Source organism: Loxodonta africana, chromosome 3 (genome assembly GCF_030014295.1).
Source record: "Loxodonta africana isolate mLoxAfr1 chromosome 3, mLoxAfr1.hap2, whole genome shotgun sequence".
Lineage (NCBI taxonomy): Eukaryota > Metazoa > Chordata > Mammalia > Proboscidea > Elephantidae > Loxodonta > Loxodonta africana.
In genome coordinates, this window is record NC_087344.1 from 181,474,416 (window position 1) to 181,491,240 (window position 16,825).

At 42.0% G+C, this 16,825-nt stretch overlaps 1 protein-coding gene and 1 long non-coding RNA gene across 4 annotated transcripts in view; one reads left to right on the forward strand and one right to left on the reverse strand.

Annotated features, from left to right (window-relative positions):
• Positions 1–930: 930 nt before the first annotated feature.
• On the reverse strand, positions 931–7,952 carry LOC135230801 (uncharacterized). Its single transcript, XR_010321542.1, has 3 exons — positions 7,541–7,952; positions 3,073–6,301; positions 931–2,913 (listed from the first exon to the last, which is right to left on the reverse strand). It is a non-coding gene; the product is annotated as an uncharacterized LOC135230801 (long non-coding RNA).
• The window catches only part of SNX27 (sorting nexin 27), a 100,868-nt gene continuing 91,575 nt past the window's right edge, over positions 7,533–16,825 (forward strand). The window contains exon 1 of one of the 3 annotated variants that reach the window (XM_064282599.1): positions 7,533–7,858. In XM_064282599.1, coding sequence (XP_064138669.1) covers positions 7,548–7,858 — 311 coding nt within the window. In that variant the 5' untranslated portion in view covers positions 7,533–7,547. The remainder of the gene's footprint in view (positions 7,859–16,825) is intronic. The other 2 variants (XM_064282601.1, XM_064282602.1) reach the window with 2 other exon arrangements.

Sequence of the window (16,825 nt, forward strand, 5' to 3'; positions counted from 1 at the left end):
TCTTCATTCTCAGCCAACATTCATTGGTCCAGGTGGTGGGCACAAAATTCAAGGAAGGGCCAATCAATGTTCTTCCCTGGGAAATTATCTACAGATGTTGAGAAAAATAAGGCATCTTTTGCTAATAGATAAAGAGAAGAAAAGATGAGCTAAAATGAGAAGCAGATGAAAAAGAGAGTGGTAGCCCTGTGTTCTCTGTGTCAGACCCTAAGGCTTGGGTTCCTATAGTATTTCTTTTAATTCTATGAGCTATCCCAGTGTAGCAGATTATATTTTCCAAAGATGGTCACACATCTATATTCTAATTAGAGTGTAACACTCACACCCCTGCCAACAAATGGTGTTCTCTACATTTGTCCCCTTGAAACTGGGCAGACCTTTGTGACCGCCTCAACCAAAACAGTGTGTGGAAGTGATGCTATGGAACTTCCAAGGCTGTCATAGAAATTCCGTGCCCTACTGCTTTATTGTCTTGGGACCTTTGTTCTTGGAATTCAGCCATCATGCTGTGAGGAAGCTGAGTAACCACACGAAGATGCCATGTGTCAGGTCCAACTGACAGCCAGCCTCAACTGCCAGGTATGAGATGTTTCCAGATGATACCAGCCCGCAGCCATCAAGTCACCCTTAGCCTTTGAGTCTTACCAACTGAGGCCCCAGGTATCATGGAGCTGAGACAAGCTATTCCCACTGTACCCTAGCTAAATTCCTGACACATGGAGGTTGTGAACGTAATAAAATGATGGTCTTATGCCACTAAGTTTTGGGGTGGTTTACTAAGGAGCTTGGTCAACTGGAATACCAGTGTTTCTTAGCTCTGTGAACCAATGAATTATATTTTTTGCTTCAGCTAGTTTAAACTGAATTTTTGTCATGGGCAACTAGAGGAATCTCGACTAATAAGCCCTCTAGTCTCTATGTGTTATCTACTCTCTGTGAATCAGTCACTCATTTTACCCAGAAAGTAGTTTTTCATGTGATCTTCATGGAGGAAGTGCAGAAAGGTAGAGAAGAGAAAAGAAGAGCAGGAATTAGGGACAGAGTTTCCTCCTCCGTTTTTGTTTTTTTTCAACCCATAAATTCACAAGATAATAGCACACTTACTTAAACCATATAATGTTTCTTCTTAGGGTTGAGTTCTGGCCCCTGACTTGCTTCGTGACCTTGAACAAGTTGCTATGCCTTCCTGGGTCTGTTTCATTTTTGGGGTGGTGGTGGAGGGAGTGATTTCTTTACCAGCAAAATGAAGGAATGGGGCTAGATGTGATTTTATTAGTATACTTAAAAAGAGCTACGGGCTAAGCGAAAGCTGGACAATGAATAAGGAAGACTGAAGGAGAATTAATGCCTTTGAATTACGGTGTTGGCAAAGAATATTGAATATATCATGGACTGTGCCAGAAGAATGAACAAATCTTTCTCAGAAGAATTACAGCCAGAATGGTTCTTAGAAGCAAGGATGATGAGACTTAATCCCATGTACTTTGGACATGTTATCAGGAGGAACCAGTCCCTGGAGAAGGACATCATGCTTGGTGTCTTGGTTATCTAGTGCTGCTCTAACAGAAATACCACAAGTAGATGGCTTTAACAAAGAGAAACTTACTCTTTCACAGTCTAGGAGGCTAGAAGTCCGAATTAAGGGTGCCAGCTCCAGGGTAAGGCTTTCTCTCTCTGTTGGTTCTGGGGGAAGGCCCTTGTCATCTATCTTTCCCTAGTTTCTAGGAGCATTTCAGCACAGGGGCCCCAAGTCCAAAGGATGAGCTATTCTCCTGGTTCTTTTTTCTTGGTAGTATGAGGTCCCCCCCCACCACTGTTCATTTGTCTCTTTTATATCTCAGAAGAGATTGATTTAAGACACAACCTAATTGTGTAGATTAAATCCTGCCTCATTAACATAACCAACCTCTAATCCTGCCTCATTAACATCATAGAGGTAGAATTTACAACACGTGGGAAAATCATATCAGATGACAAAATGGTGGACAATCACACAATACTGGAAATTATGGCCTAGCCAAGTTGATACACATTTTTGGGGGGGACACAATTCAATCCACAACACTTGGTAAAGTAGAGGGTCAGCAAAAAAGATGAAGACCCTCAAAGGGATGGATTGATACAATGGTTGCAACAATGGGCTCAAACATAACAATGATTGTGAGGTTGGTACAGGATCGGGCAGTACATAGGGTCACTGTGAGTTGGAACCAACTTGGCGGCACCTAACAACAAGAACAACAAATGGGCTAAGCATTGTGTTAGGTATTTCCCACCTATTACTCAGGTGCTCCCTGCCACAACCCTACGCAGCATGTGTTATTAGTCACGTTATGGTCCTTTCCTAACATTCTAGAAACACTTGTTGGGCTCCTCCTCTGTGCATCTTACTTCCACACATATGTACATGACAAGTATATGTGACCAGGTCCTTGTTTTCAGGAAGCTTATGTTCAGATTGGAAATGTGAAGCTAAGTGGATAATTAAATTATTATTGTCTAAACTGAGTAGTGCTAACCATAGGAGCTGTTGTATAACAAATTACCACAAATTTAGCAGCTGTAAACAACACGCATTTATTATATCACAGTCTTTGTTGGTCAGGAGTTTGGACACAGCTCAACTAGTTGCTCTGATCAGGGTCTCACAAGCCTACAATCAAGGTATTGGCTGGGCTATGTTCCTTTCTGGAGGCTGGGGTCCTCTTTCAAGCTCACGTAGTTGTTCCGTGGCAGAATTCAGTTCCTTGTGGGTGTAGGACTGAGGCTCCCATTTTCTTGCTGACTGTCAGCTGGGGGCCGCTCTTAGCTCTTAGAGGCCCTGCAGTTCCTGCCATGTCCTCTCCATAGGCCACTCACAACATGGCAGCATACTTCCTCATGGCCAGTAGAAGAATCTCTCACTCCAGTCTGCTAAAGAAGGAGTTTTACACAATGTAATATAATCATGGGAATGACATCTATTCATCTTTGCCATATTCTTTTGCCTAGAAGTAAGCCACAGGTTCCACCCACACTCAAGGGGAGAGGATTATACAGGGGCATGACTCATTGGGGGTGGGGGGGTGTTACCTTAAGGTGTATTTGTCATAGGACTTTAGAAAAGAGATGTCAGAGTGAACTGGAATCATCAGGGGAGGCTTCATGAAGAAGGGACTTAGACTCCTCTTGCTCATTTTTCATAGATCCCCTTCCTTTTCTGGTCTTCTAAATTGGAAAGGGGAGAATTCTGCAGGTTCTGGCCTTGGCACTTCATCATCTCACTACACTCTGTGCCTGGGGGCTCTCGTCTGTTTCCACCAGCGCTGAAAGCTCCCAAATCTATGCTCTGGTCCAGACTCCTTCCCCCAATGCCAGCCTCTTGCATCTGACTAATTACCAGACAATTTCTCCTGAATCTTGTACCTGTAACCTTTTTGCCATCCTGTGGATTCTGACTCATAGTGACCCTATAGGACAGAGTAGAGCTGCCCCATAGGGTTTCCAAGGAGTGGTTGGTGGATTCGAGCTGCCAACCTTTTGGTTAGCAGCCAAGCTCTTAACCACTGTGCCACCAGGATCTCTTACAGGCCCCTCAAATCTAACATGCCCAAACTGAACTCATCTTCCCTGCAAACCTCTTCCTCTTCCTTTTTATACCTTGTTTTGGGGAATCACACCATCAACTACAGTTTTGCCCAAGTCAGGAATCTTATGTCATTCTTTCCTCCCTCACCCCAACATCTGAGATCCAAGTGGTCACCAACCTTTCTCACGAGTGAATCTCCTCCGTATTCGTACTACCACTGCCCTAGGTCAATCTCATCAATTCTCGCCTGAATCCCTGCAACTGTTTCTTAACTGATCTTCCCATCTCAATTCATTCTCCACACTTCCCACAGAGAAAACTTTCTGAAGCACAAATTTGACAATGCTGCTGCTCTGCTTAAAAGCATTCAGAGGTCCCAAATATTTAGGAATGCAATTCTAACTCCTGGGCATGATAGTCAATATCCGTAGCCCTCCCAGATCTGACTCTTGCCCTCCTTTGCCCCTCCCCTCTGCTCCGGTCTTACCGAACTGCTGTTTGTTGTCCTTAGACTGCATCAGGTTCTTTTAGATTTCTGTGTCTGAGATGTGTTAAACTGTTCTCCTTGTCAGAAATGCCCTCAACCACTACCTTCCCTGTCTTGCTAAATCTTCTCTTCTCTGGAAACTCAGCTTAGTGGTCTCATTTCATGAGAATTTTTCCCTAACTCCTCACCCTCCAGATGGTTGAAGACCCCTCCTGTATGCACTCCTAGCAGCTCACACAGGCTCCATCATACCTCTCATTACACTGTATTGTAATCACTTTTTCTTTTGCTGTATCTTTTACTAGATTCTGAGCGTTTGAGAACAGTAATGCTGTCTTATTTTATTTTCTTATTTTGATGCTCTGATGGCCTTTTCTTTCCATCTGATCTTTTCTAAATATTTTGATTAACTTTCTGAATAGGTAATACACTCACTAAAAATTCAAGGTATAAAAAGGCATAGAGTGGAAAGTCTCCAACCTACCCCATCTGCCCCAGCTGCCCAGCCCTCCTCCAGAGGCAATCAATGTTATCAGTTTCTTGTGAATACTTCCAGAGACATAACCATATATATGGTTCCCTGTTTACTCAAACGGTATCATGTTCTACAGACCATGCTGCACCTTGTTTTCACCTAACCATATATGGTGTCCACGAGAGCATTCCATATCAGTACACGAAGAACTTCCTTATTCTTTGTTTATTCAGTTTTCCATTGTGTGGATCTATCATAGTTTAACCAATGAGCATTTCGGTTGTTCCCAGTCTTTTGTGAATACAAATAATACTGCCATGACTAACCTCATGAAAATGCCATTTCAGAAATGTGTGGGTGTAATAGTAGAATGAATCCTGGAAGTAGAAATGCTAGATCAAGGGGTGTGTGCATTTGTAATTTTGCCCATGGCATATTGCCCTCCATGAAGCTTGTAGACATCATCTTATTTACCTCTGTATCCACTAGCCACTGCTACAGAGCCTGAGACAGAAAAGGTACTCAGTACATCTTTGTGAAATAAATAAATGAAAAAAATAACTCTTTCTGTGGAGGCTCCTCTCTTTTTCCTTTCTCTGACCCCTTCCTTTAGTAGATAAATTCCTTCTCATTCAGAGCACAGTTCAAACCAAATGATTTGCATTCACCCTGAATGCTTTTATTATTTTGGAGCAAAATTCTTATTTAACTCTTATTGCTTTCCATATTTGTATAAGTAATAGGTATTCTTCTTCATTATCTTGGTTATAAAATAAGGTCACAGTTATTTTTTGTGTTCTAATTATAGATGACTCTGAGTCCTCATTCCACAATTCATGAGATATTTTAATTCTTTTACTGGATTTTTTTTCTTTCCCTTGAGCAATTCCTGGAAACACTTACATATTCACAAATTCTTTCAGGGGGTTGTTTCTTGCTTTTATCAGTCATAGAACTCTGCAAGTTAACTCTTATGGTCTTTTAACTATATGCTTCTGGTTCCATTGCTTATTAGCTGTGTGAACTCTCTATGCCTGTTTACTTATACATAAATGAGGATTAAATGATATTATAGATATAAAATGCTTAGAATTGTGAGGATTAAATGACATTGTAGATGTAAAGCGCTTAGCATAGTGTTTGGCACATATGACTCTTGGGCGAGACAGTCATCCATGGGTCTTTTGCCCTCCTACACATCTTCCTGGGTATGACAAGAATATAAGGCTGTGTCTGCTCCTTACCAAGGTTATTTCTTAGAGTTGTGTTTACAGTGAGCAGCTTTGAAGGATGAAGTAATGTCTTCCTTTAGAATAAAGAACAGGTTTGCTTATTGCTTCCTATAAAATGGCAGATTCCCCAAACTCAGTGTTCCTCAGTTGTGACGTAAATCCATCGAGTGTGCAGCATTCATCCAATCCCTTTGTGTCACCCCATGGGGCCCGGGATGCAAGAAGAACCGACACAAACTATCTGAAGCACATGTTGCTTGCTGTGTCATAAGTAATAGTCCTTTGTCTCTCACACAGGAGTCTTGTGTCTTCTGTCAGCATCCACGAAGCAGTAACAGACTTAATTTACCAGCCTGTCAGTAGGGTAAAATCAAACATCAAACCTGAGAAATAAATGCTTAAGTAAGCTATTTCATTGTTTTTGCCCTTGTTCTTCTTACTTGCCTTAACCAAGCACGCTGCACAATGTTTATAAGTTTGTGTTTTGGTAGGTAGCCAAAAGGCATCAGTTGTTGCCTCTTGCAGAGAACTCTATTGTGCTGTTGAGGAAAACAAAATGAATTTGAAATAAACATAATTTCAAAATTATTGTTCAATTGAAATAATTATTATTAAAAAAAAAAAAAAAACCAAACCTGTTGCCACTGAGTCAATTCCAACTCATAGAGGCCCTACAGGACAGAGTAGAACTGTTCCATAGAGTTTCCAAGGAGCGCCTGGTGGATTTGAACTGCCCACCTTTTGGGTCAGTGGAAAAGAGGAAGGCCCTCAACGAGATGGACTGACACAGCGGCTGCAAGGATGGGCTCAAGCATAGCAACCATCGTGAGGATGGCGCAGGACCAGACAGTGTTCCCGTCTGTGGTACAAAGGGTTGCTATGAGTCGGAACCAACTCAAAGGCACCTAAAAACCACCACCACCTTTTGGTTAGCAGCCTTAGCTCTTAACCACTACGCCAACAGGGTTTCCAATTATTACTTAGCCACTCTAATATCCAATTTTATATCACTGAGACCGTAGTTTCCTCTCTACATACACTTTTTGTGTATTTTGGGCATAGTTTTCAAGCAGTTGCAATATGTGAAAGGAAAGTTGCAATATGTGAAAGGAAAGTTGCACAAAAATAACTGGACCTTAGTTCCTGTTACTTAATAGCTGGATGACTTTGCGGACTGGAAGGTTCAGCTTCCTAGTATGTGAAATAAGGAAACTAATTCATTAGCCGGTTGTCGCACAAGGTTGTCGGGACTACCGAATAAAATAATATATGTGAGCAAGTAAACTGAACAAATGAGGCGTTATTCTAATTTCAGACTGTGTTAATTCACAAATGTCAATTTATCACAATTTTTTTAGAGGTTATGAAATGAAAGAAAAAAAAACCTTGCCCCATATCAGAAGCTGAATCGTTTCTCCACGCTGGGGGCTGAGTTAGATGTTCATCACCCAACAAGAGATGAAACTTCTAAAAAGGAACTACAACTCCTAGCAGGCTTTGCTCCCGAATTGCGTCATATAACCTCAGCTCCGGCCCGCGCCCCGCCTACCCTCCTCGTCAAGAAACTACACTTCCCAGGAGGCTCCACGGTGCTTAACCGCTCGCTTTTTCCCCGCCCGCTGCCACCCGTCTACCCACGCCGGCAGCTCCGTGGCCGACTCGGGTCCGGCGGCCGGAGGAGCGGGCGCGCGCGCCGGGGGTCGCGCGGCTGCCAAGAACGGCGAGTGCGCGCAGGGAGGGAGTGGAGGCGTAGGGGGGCGGGGGTACAGCTCGCTCACGCGCAAGATGGCGGACGAGGACGGTGAAGGGATTCACCCCTCAGCCTCTCACAGGAACGGAGGCGGCGGCGGCGGTGGGGGGCCTGGTCTCCACTGCGCCGGGAACGGCGGCGGGGGAAGCGGCGGCCCGCGGGTGGTGCGCATCGTCAAGTCCGAGTCCGGCTACGGCTTCAACGTGCGGGGCCAAGTGAGCGAGGGCGGGCAACTGCGGAGCATCAACGGGGAGCTGTACGCGCCGCTGCAGCATGTGAGCGCCGTGCTGCCCGGGGGGGCGGCCGATCGGGCCGGGGTGCGCAAGGGGGACCGCATTCTGGAGGTGTGAGTATCGGGGCCGCCCGCTGCCCCACCCTGCCCCGTCCCTGCATCTTCCCTCTGCCCCTGTCACCTACAAGCCGCAACCCCCCATCCCTCAACGGGCCCTCGGGACCCCCGTCCCCCCCAGGCCTCTGCTGCTCTGCACCTCCCTGTGGATTGACCCTTCCCCCCTCCCCCGCACCTCGGGCCTCTGCGACTCTCGCCTCCCTCCCTGTAATCTCCAGTTTGTGACCCTCGCCCCCAACCCTTTGGCTTCACCTCCTTTCCTGGCCCTTTGCCTTGCTGCTCTCTGCTCCTCATTACCCCTCGCCTTCCTCATGATGAACCTCTTCTGTTCCTTACTGACAGCATCTCCTTTTCTGACCCGGCCCCCATCGTGTCGTCTCCAAGTTCTCATCTTTAGCATCATAGTTTCTTGTTTTCCACCCCTCCGGTCAGCCGCTGTGGACTGTCCCTTCTGCCCTCTAGACCAAGTAGGCAGGATCTCTCGTCTGATCCTACTTTTTCTCCGGAAACATCACCCTCCACACTGCACTCCTTTTTCTTGCCTTAGTTACCCTCTCCTTATGGTTAAGCACCCTCCATAGTTTCCCGTCCTATCTTTTCTTTCCTTGTCTCCCCTCCTGTTTGTATTCGTACTCCATGATTATACCTTCTCTTCTGACCCTTGCATGCCGGGGTTGTTTTTTTTTTTTTTTTTTTTGTCTTTGACACTGTAGTTCCCTTCTCAGTAGTCCTTGTATTACACCCTAGTTTTGAATCTGGTGTCCCCATCACTCATCCCTCTGAGTGAATCCTTGGTCTGGCCCCTTGTCTTCACTCCTGCACCGTCCTCGTTCTTCTTTTCAGTCAGGTTTATTATGGTAGAAGCTCTCCGTAGCTCCTACTTCTCCCAGACTCACCCGTCTTTCGAGTCCTTGACCTCTGCACTTTTTCAGGGCTTGCCATCTCCATTCTCTCTGCTACTGTGTTCTCTGTGGTCCCACACTTTATTCTATTCTTTCTCTCCTCTAGGTTGCTTTCCCTTCCTCCTCTCTTTAAGCCCCCTCTCTTGCAGCCCACCCTCTTCCCCTGCTGCAGTCCCTCTTCCTACTCCTTCATTCTTACTTCCTCACTGCATCCCTTAAAGCTTTCCTTGGATGCTGCCTCCTCTTGCAGTTTCTGTGCAGAGGCTTCCACTACCTTTGTCCAGGTGCTACATTTGTGTTTTTTGTACATTGTATTGCAATTCATATAGTGATTGCTGGTTGACTTGTAGCTGTCTGCTCTCATTGTTCCATTTTCCTCAGCAGTCTTCAATCCTGATTTCTCTCCTTACTGAACCTATATTGTATATTTTTTCACAGTTTTGCTCTTTCCCTCCATGCTTGGATTTACCTTCATGAAATCTTTCAAATTTTTCACAATTTTAATTGTAATTTCCACAACCTTCAGTCTTTCCTCCAGTAAAACAGATTTGTGCAAGGCTTGGGGAGGAGCAGTATCTTGAATGTCTGGCCTGTAAAGGAGCCCATTCCTTCTTGTTCTTCTCTTTCCCCCCTGCCCTTACCCTTGACATTCTTACTGTGTGGTATCCAAGTGTTCTATTCTTCAGCTTTTCCATCTTAGGGTAGCTCACCAAAGCAAGTGTTTGGAGATATTATTCCTGTCTTCTCTCTAAATAGATGCTTTCTTTTTCCCTTAATGTATTATTATATATTGTTTTCTAGCGTTCTCTGGCAGTATATCTCAATTTCTTGGAGGATAGTATAATAGAATGCAATAGTGATCTTTTGGTTTCTTGTGCTTGAGCACCTAATTCTTTTCTTTCTAGGTGATTCAGAACCTGTGGAATTTGTAACGGATGTTTCCTTCTTATAGAAGCTCTTGGAATTGTCATTTTCCTTTCCCTTTGGAAAAGAGAGTGTGTATATATATATATGTATATATATATTTATATATATATGTATATATTTCCCCTTCATTGACTCTTGGAATAGTAGTTAGACTAAATTGAAGCCACTGTTGTTCAGTTTGTCTTTCTCTCTTCAAAACCAACTAGGTTTTAACTAGTTTGGGAAAGAAGCATGTTGCAGGGCTTGGTACTGCAGTGTGAACAAGCCCTCTGGGCTGTAAATTTTCTTGACTAGTTATATATATAAATATATGAATATAAAGGAAACCCTGGTGGTGTAGTGGTTAAGTGCTATGGCTTCTAATCAAAAAGTCCACAGTTCAAATCCACCAGGTGCTCCTTGGAAACTCTATGGGGCAGTTCTACTCTGTCTTATAGGGTCACTGTGAGTTGGAATCATCTCGACAGCGATGGAATGAGGATGATAAATATATATATATAAAACAATAAAAATAGTTGGTGGCTTATTGCTTTAGTTGTTTCTATAGCAGAGCCCAGGTATGAACTAGGTACTGTAAAGGGACTGCAGATGATCCCCTAGGCCAGGTAGCAGGATTTGTCAGAGGCCCAGGTTCGAGTTAGGCCCATTCCTCTTGTAAGAGAAAAGACATCCTTGGTGGTGAGTAGAGAACTTTTTTTCTTCTAGTGTGCAGGGCAAAAGAAAACTCTTTGCTTAGAGGACCTTTCTCTGTAAGGTTGTGATGATCAGTAATCCTTCTGGCATTGATTTACCAGCTTTTCCAACCGTGTATAATTTGCAAATTATTCAAAGCTTCTCTGGTACTATAGTGGAAATAAAAAAAGTAATTTTTTTTTTTTTTTTTATAGTGATAGTTAAAACACAGCTGAGCTAATTGGTAAATTTGCTGATGCCTCAACTATGTAGTTTCTTTTTCCTAACTTTCCTTCAGGGTTTGTATCTTTTTAAGTTTTCAAGTGAGGGGAGAAAATCAGCCAGGAAGCACTTGTCTTTTGAGGGATACTGGTGCTTGCTGCTAGTTTTGATCTTACTTCGGTTTATGCTGATTTTCCTATAGCTTCCTCTAGGCAACTCTCCTTAGAGCTTTTCTGTTTCTCACCTAAGTTTTTTAAGTTAACCTATGCTGACTTTCCTGTAGCTTCCTCTAGGCAACACTTCTTAGAGCTTTTCTGTTTCTCACCTAAGTTTTTTAAGTTAACCTATGCTGACTTTCCTATAGCTTCCTCTAGGCAACACTTCTTAGAGCTTTTCTGTTTCTCACCTAAGTTTTTTAAGTTAACCTCTGTGGTGTCCCAGGAAAGCTTTGCATGTTGATGAAATGGCAAGTGGGGCTAGGGTTAGCTTAGGGACAGGTGGGTTATTGTGTGGATGTAGTTTGTATCAAGTCATAGGTGGATATCTGGACTTTAGTATTTAAGACTTTTCCCTGTTTTAGACTCTTCTTCCCTACACACAAAATGTTTTTTTTTCTGATGTTCATTTGTTATAATTGTTTGGACAGCTGATAGGGCTGTAAAAGAACAGAGTAACTTTGGGATTTGAGGTTTAAGGGATACTGGCTTGGACACAAGTAAAAGCATCAATTTCTTTCTTTCTTTTTTAAGTCTGTTTACCAAGGCCCTTTCCTTATTAAATCTTGGAACAGTAGTTAGACTAAATGAAGCCAGTATGGTTCAGCTTGTCTGTCCTCCCTTCAAAACTGACTGGATTTTAACCGGTTTGGGAAAGAAGCATGTTCAGCGCTTGGTACTGCAGTATGAACAAGCCCTCCGGGCTCGAGATTTACTACAGATGGAAAGTTTTCTTGATTAGTAATATTAGCCTCCACCTTGCAAATTTTTCCAGTGTAACATAGTTGAGTGTCTTCTCTTTGATGTGTCTGTATCTGGAGGCTAATTAGTGAAGTGCTTTCAACAAATAGAACCAAAATAAATAACGCCCTTGCACTAATTATATGGTACGTGAGGTAACGTTTGACTTCAGGTTAATTTTCCTAAGTTTAAAGTATTTCCAAGGACTCTTGTTTTTTTGAGAACTGCCTTTAAGTAAAAAGCCTTTAGGAGGGTTCAAATATGCAGTGGATATGTTTATGACACTGTCTGTATTGTTGAGGCCTTAGTTTTGTTGGCTAGTTTGTTTTGTTTCTTTTGTATTTGGGAAGTGTAGTCTTTAAGCAGGGACCCCTAAGGTTGACTTGCAGCATGCACGATCATGATAGAAGCATGCTACCCAGTAACCCAGTGCCATAGAGTCGATTCTGACTCATAGCGACCCAGCGTGCTAGCCAGAGTATATACTTTCCTTCTTGATAGGTACAAGGTAATATACCCATCAACTGTAAGGGTTGGGTATATTAGTAAAAAGTTAGACCATAAGGCAAGTTGACTATGTACATATATTAATTCGCCCTAGTGGCACAGTGATTAAGAGCTTGGCTGCCAACAAAAAAGGTCAGCAGTTCAAATCCACCAGCTGCTCCTTGGAAACTCTATGGGACAGCTCTGCTCTGTCCTGTAAGGTCACTATGAGTCGAGTCGACTTCATGGCAAAGGGTTATAGCAGTTTGTTTATTACGATTCAGTTAATTTTAATAACTTATTAATATCTCATGGGTTTTTTTGGGCTTCATTTTATGTGAAAGTTTGAAAATCATTGAATGAAAAGAGGCTGGTCGCATAAGAAGATTTTTATAAGTGTGAGTCGTGTGACATTCACTGCTAAGTACCCTTCTCAACAGCTACTTTCTCTGTTGTAACTGAATTCTACTTGGCTCAGATTTTCCAGGTAGATTTTGGTAATGGCATTGGAAATCATGGTTATCGACCAAAAGAAATTTTTATGGCAGTTGTTCTCAAGCTTTAGTGTGTATAAGAATCACTTGGGTGTGCTTGTCAAAAGCATAGATGCTCAGGCTTAGCCCTTAAAAAAAGCCCTTAGGAGTTGTTAAATAGGTCTTGTGTGGGGCCTGGAAATCTTTTACTCTCTCGCCAGGTGTGGGTAATGCAGGTGATCTTCCAGTTACATACCTGGGGAGACACTACAGGTTCTGGGCCTTGGGTTCTCAGTCTGTCTTCACAGTTACATCGAGAGTCGTGAGCTGAGACCGTACCTGCAGAGCTGAAACAGTGATTTGTTAGGCTCCTGAATTATAAGCTAAGTGGAAAACCAGTTAAGTAGATAATGTACTAACTATTGTATCTGATCATCTGTACTTTATTCATTGGATCTTACTAAGCTGTTGCCATAAAGGTAAGTGGTTAGGAGGTAGAGCAAATCAATAGCAGTAGCAATCATCATACCACTTAAGTTCGAATGTAGTTTGTTACAATTTGCACAGCGTTTTTACATTTGATTTTCACATCAACCTGGTGAGGTAGGGAGATTATAAGCTCCTGGAGGGCAGGGACTACCATTATGTGTAGAATGGTATCCTAGCCAGACCTCTGGCACGTAGAATGTACTATTCAGTAAATACTTGCTGAATGAATATATGAGGACTGTTGTCTCTGTTTTATAAGAGAAGAAACTGAGTGTTGCACTAAAAGTGGCAACCAGAATTAAACCTAGGTCTTTGGACTCGAAATCTAGTGTATTTTCTGTTTGCTGCCAACAGTCTCTTTGTTTTCTCAACTATTCTTGACTGTGAGTAGCTACTTAAAATTCTTAAAATTCAGTCACATTCCTATAAACTTGGATAGTGATTGAACTTTGAGTCAACTATTGTGAAATGTATACATTTTAAACGGTGAAGCACTGGGTCTCTAGCAAAAAGGTTGGCAATTTGAATCCACCTAGGGGTACCTCAGAAGAAGGCCTGGAGATCTGCTTCTGAAAGATCACAGCTATTGAAAATCCTATAGAACACCATTCTACTCTAAATCTAAAACATTTAGGGTCGTGATCAGTTGGAATCAACTCAGTGGCAATGTTGTGAAACATTAAATGTCATATGTTTATCCCTCCCCCATTATTAAATTGGGTGGTCGGAGACAGGTGACCAAAGGAGGCATTCTTTGCCCTTATTGTTGCTGTCTTTTACTCTGTTGATTACCAGTGAAAACGGCATGACAATCATAAATGTAACCCCAAGACATAATTTTAGCTTTATAGATAGCCGAGGTGGCAAGAAATCAAACTAAATTTGAAAATAGCATTTACCTTCCCCTCGGAAATCACTTCCACAGCATTGGTGTGACTGGGAGATCTTTTATTAGGAGCATGAACATTTGTCTGGGTTATGTAAGTTATTGTGAAGAACTGTTCTCTTTTCAGCCACCACTGACTAGTTTGTTTTGAGTGAGAACTTGTTACCATGCTCTCAAGGATTATTTATTTATTTATTTTTAAGATAAGTTCCATTGAGAAGTCCTTTGATCTTGTAAATAAGCAAAGAGACTCAGTTGGCAAACACACACAGTTTATGATTACTGCAGAGTGCTTTGTGAATATGGCATGTGGTGAGTTCATTCATTCGACGGTGGCATTACTGACAAAGAATATTGTGGTGGTTTAGGTTAGAGCCAGTCAGGTTCATTCTGTTCTTCAGCTGTCAGCTGAATAGATGGTCTCTGCTTCACTGAGGCAATCCAGTGAGAGCCTGTGTATGGGTGATGCAGTTCCAGCCCCATATTTGGAAAAAAGTACTGAGGCAGTTTTTTAATACTTAAAAAAAAAAAAAATTGCAACTCAGAGTAAAAAGAGAAATTTTATATTGCAACCTAATATATATCCAGAAATAAAAACCACACCTGAAACAAGTCTCACACAATTATATTTACTAGTATTGTGCTGTCTGGTATTTTTCAGTCTATTCAGTATTTTGTCTTGTTTTTCAAATGCCGGTCGTTGTCCATTACGTTAACTTTATGACTCATTAGATTATGATCCAGTGTGAGGAAAAAAAATGATTTAGGGCTTCAGTTTTCCTGATGTTGGCCCACTAACATTACCTCATATTCAGTCTGGTTCCACTATTAGGAAAAAAAGTGACTTAGGGCATCAGTTTTCGTAATGTCAGCCCGCTAATACTACCTCATATTCAGTCTATTAAGCACAAACTATGGGTAAAGTACTGTTAGGCTTATGTGAGTCATAGAGTCCCTGCATCCCTGCCTTTGAGAAGCTTTCACTGCAGCGTATGTAAACAACTTACTGTGTGTAAGGCAAAATGAAATGATAGAGATAAATGAAGAGCACAGTGGGAATTTAGAGGAAAGAGTGAATATGCTTGAGAAGATTGGTGGGGAGATAGATCGTAGAAGGCTTAAACTCTGAAGTATAATTTCAGTAGGTAGAGAAGGGGGAGGGACTTTATAGGCTGAGGAAACTGACCAAGGCAAGAAGATGTGAAAAGTTCTTAGGATTGCAAGGGGTCTAAAGTGGCTCTTTGTCTGTAGGCACTTGGGCGATGGAGGCTAGTTAAAATCATATCAAAGGGCTTTGGACGCAATGTTAAGAAGTTTGGATTTTATTCCGTGAAGTCAGAATACAGCTGTATGTACGTGAATATTCAGGACTTTGTGTGAATTTAGTTTTCATTTAATTATTTACCAGAAGAGGTTGAATAACTTTTCCAAGGACAAAGTGGAAAAGCACTGTTAGGAACTAGAATGAAGAATTTCAGAGCATCTAGTCCCTTGGACTGCCTTGTACTATATAAAGAAGGGCAGTAAGACCAACTAAGCTCTAACACCCAGAGCTGGGAACAGCTGGTGAGAAGCTGGTAGTCTTTAATTTGTGTATGTATTTTATTTGACAGTCCATCCCCGCTTCTCACATATCCATTTCTGTTTCCCTCATATTTTCAGTTACTATACGTTTGTGTTTACAGTTGATGACTTTTATCCTTATGCTGCAGGCCCACTTGTGCTCTGCCCTGCGTGTGATATTTTAGCCATTCTTTGCTCCAAGCCTGTTCCTCTGATTTGAAGATGCCTTCTTTAATTTCAGTCTTTTATTGGGAGTTGAGGGGACCAAAGAAAGATGGAGCACTTAATGTGGTACTAAAATTTACACCTTCAGAATGAAAATTGATACAAAGATCCTTGAAATAAGTTTAAGAATTGATGTTTCTGGTGAGTTTTTGCTTTCTCTGAGTGATGTAATGGGTACTTCAGGATTAAATTTTGGGAATGGTATTATGTGTGTATTGTCTCGTTTATTATTTATTGCTCTCTGCCAACTAAATTAACTTTCTCATAATAAGTGAGGAAATACACCTATTTGCAACGTATTTAATTTGCTGAGGAGGGAGCTGTATTTGAGTACTCTTATGTGTACTTCCTTCCAGGAACTTCCGTTGTTATGAAAGCATCTTTTTAAAAATGATTTGTTTTTACTTAAGGTATCTGAAACTCTTCAGACTCTCACGTCAGACCTCAGAGCAAGACTAGAATGACAGGGCTATGTGTATTCTTTGGAGTTGAAACACAAGTAATTAGCCTCCATCTCCTTGGAAAAGTACAGGGCGGTCTGCAGAGAGTCAGCTGCTTGTGGACATTGTCCCAGCTGCTTTCAAGAGAGAGGCTCATTGCTCTTCAACTATGCAGTGAGATTAACCAGGAAGTTGTCTTTTTTCCTTCCAAATACTGTAGTGCTCTTATGTCTGTGTACTGATACAGTTTAAATTATATTTATTTAGCATATTTGTAAAATTGGGAGATTGATTAAATGATTATTTGAAGATCTTGAAAAGTGTGATGACCTTTGTGGAAGTTGTGGAAACTTCTTCCACTAGCTGATCAGTTTAATCGTCTATAAAGTTTTTGACCCTCTGTGTATAGTTTGTCTACCGAATGTACCATGGGGCTTACATAGTTCTTTTCATCTAATATCTTAGTCACTTTGAGTCTGGTACGGTTAAAAACTACTTTTTGGGTCTGTTTGTCGAGATTCGTAAACTGTACATGTCTTTACTTGGAAACAACAGTGGATTTTGTTCTCTACCTGGTGTTTTGAATCCAAGGAAATGTGACACTAAAGATTGCCTTGTGAGCTAGAAGCTGATGTGTTACATTATAGTTCTTTGTCCTGCCCAGTTATCCTTTCTGCTGCTGATATGTCAGAAGTCATATCAGTGAGTTGAAACAGACTACAG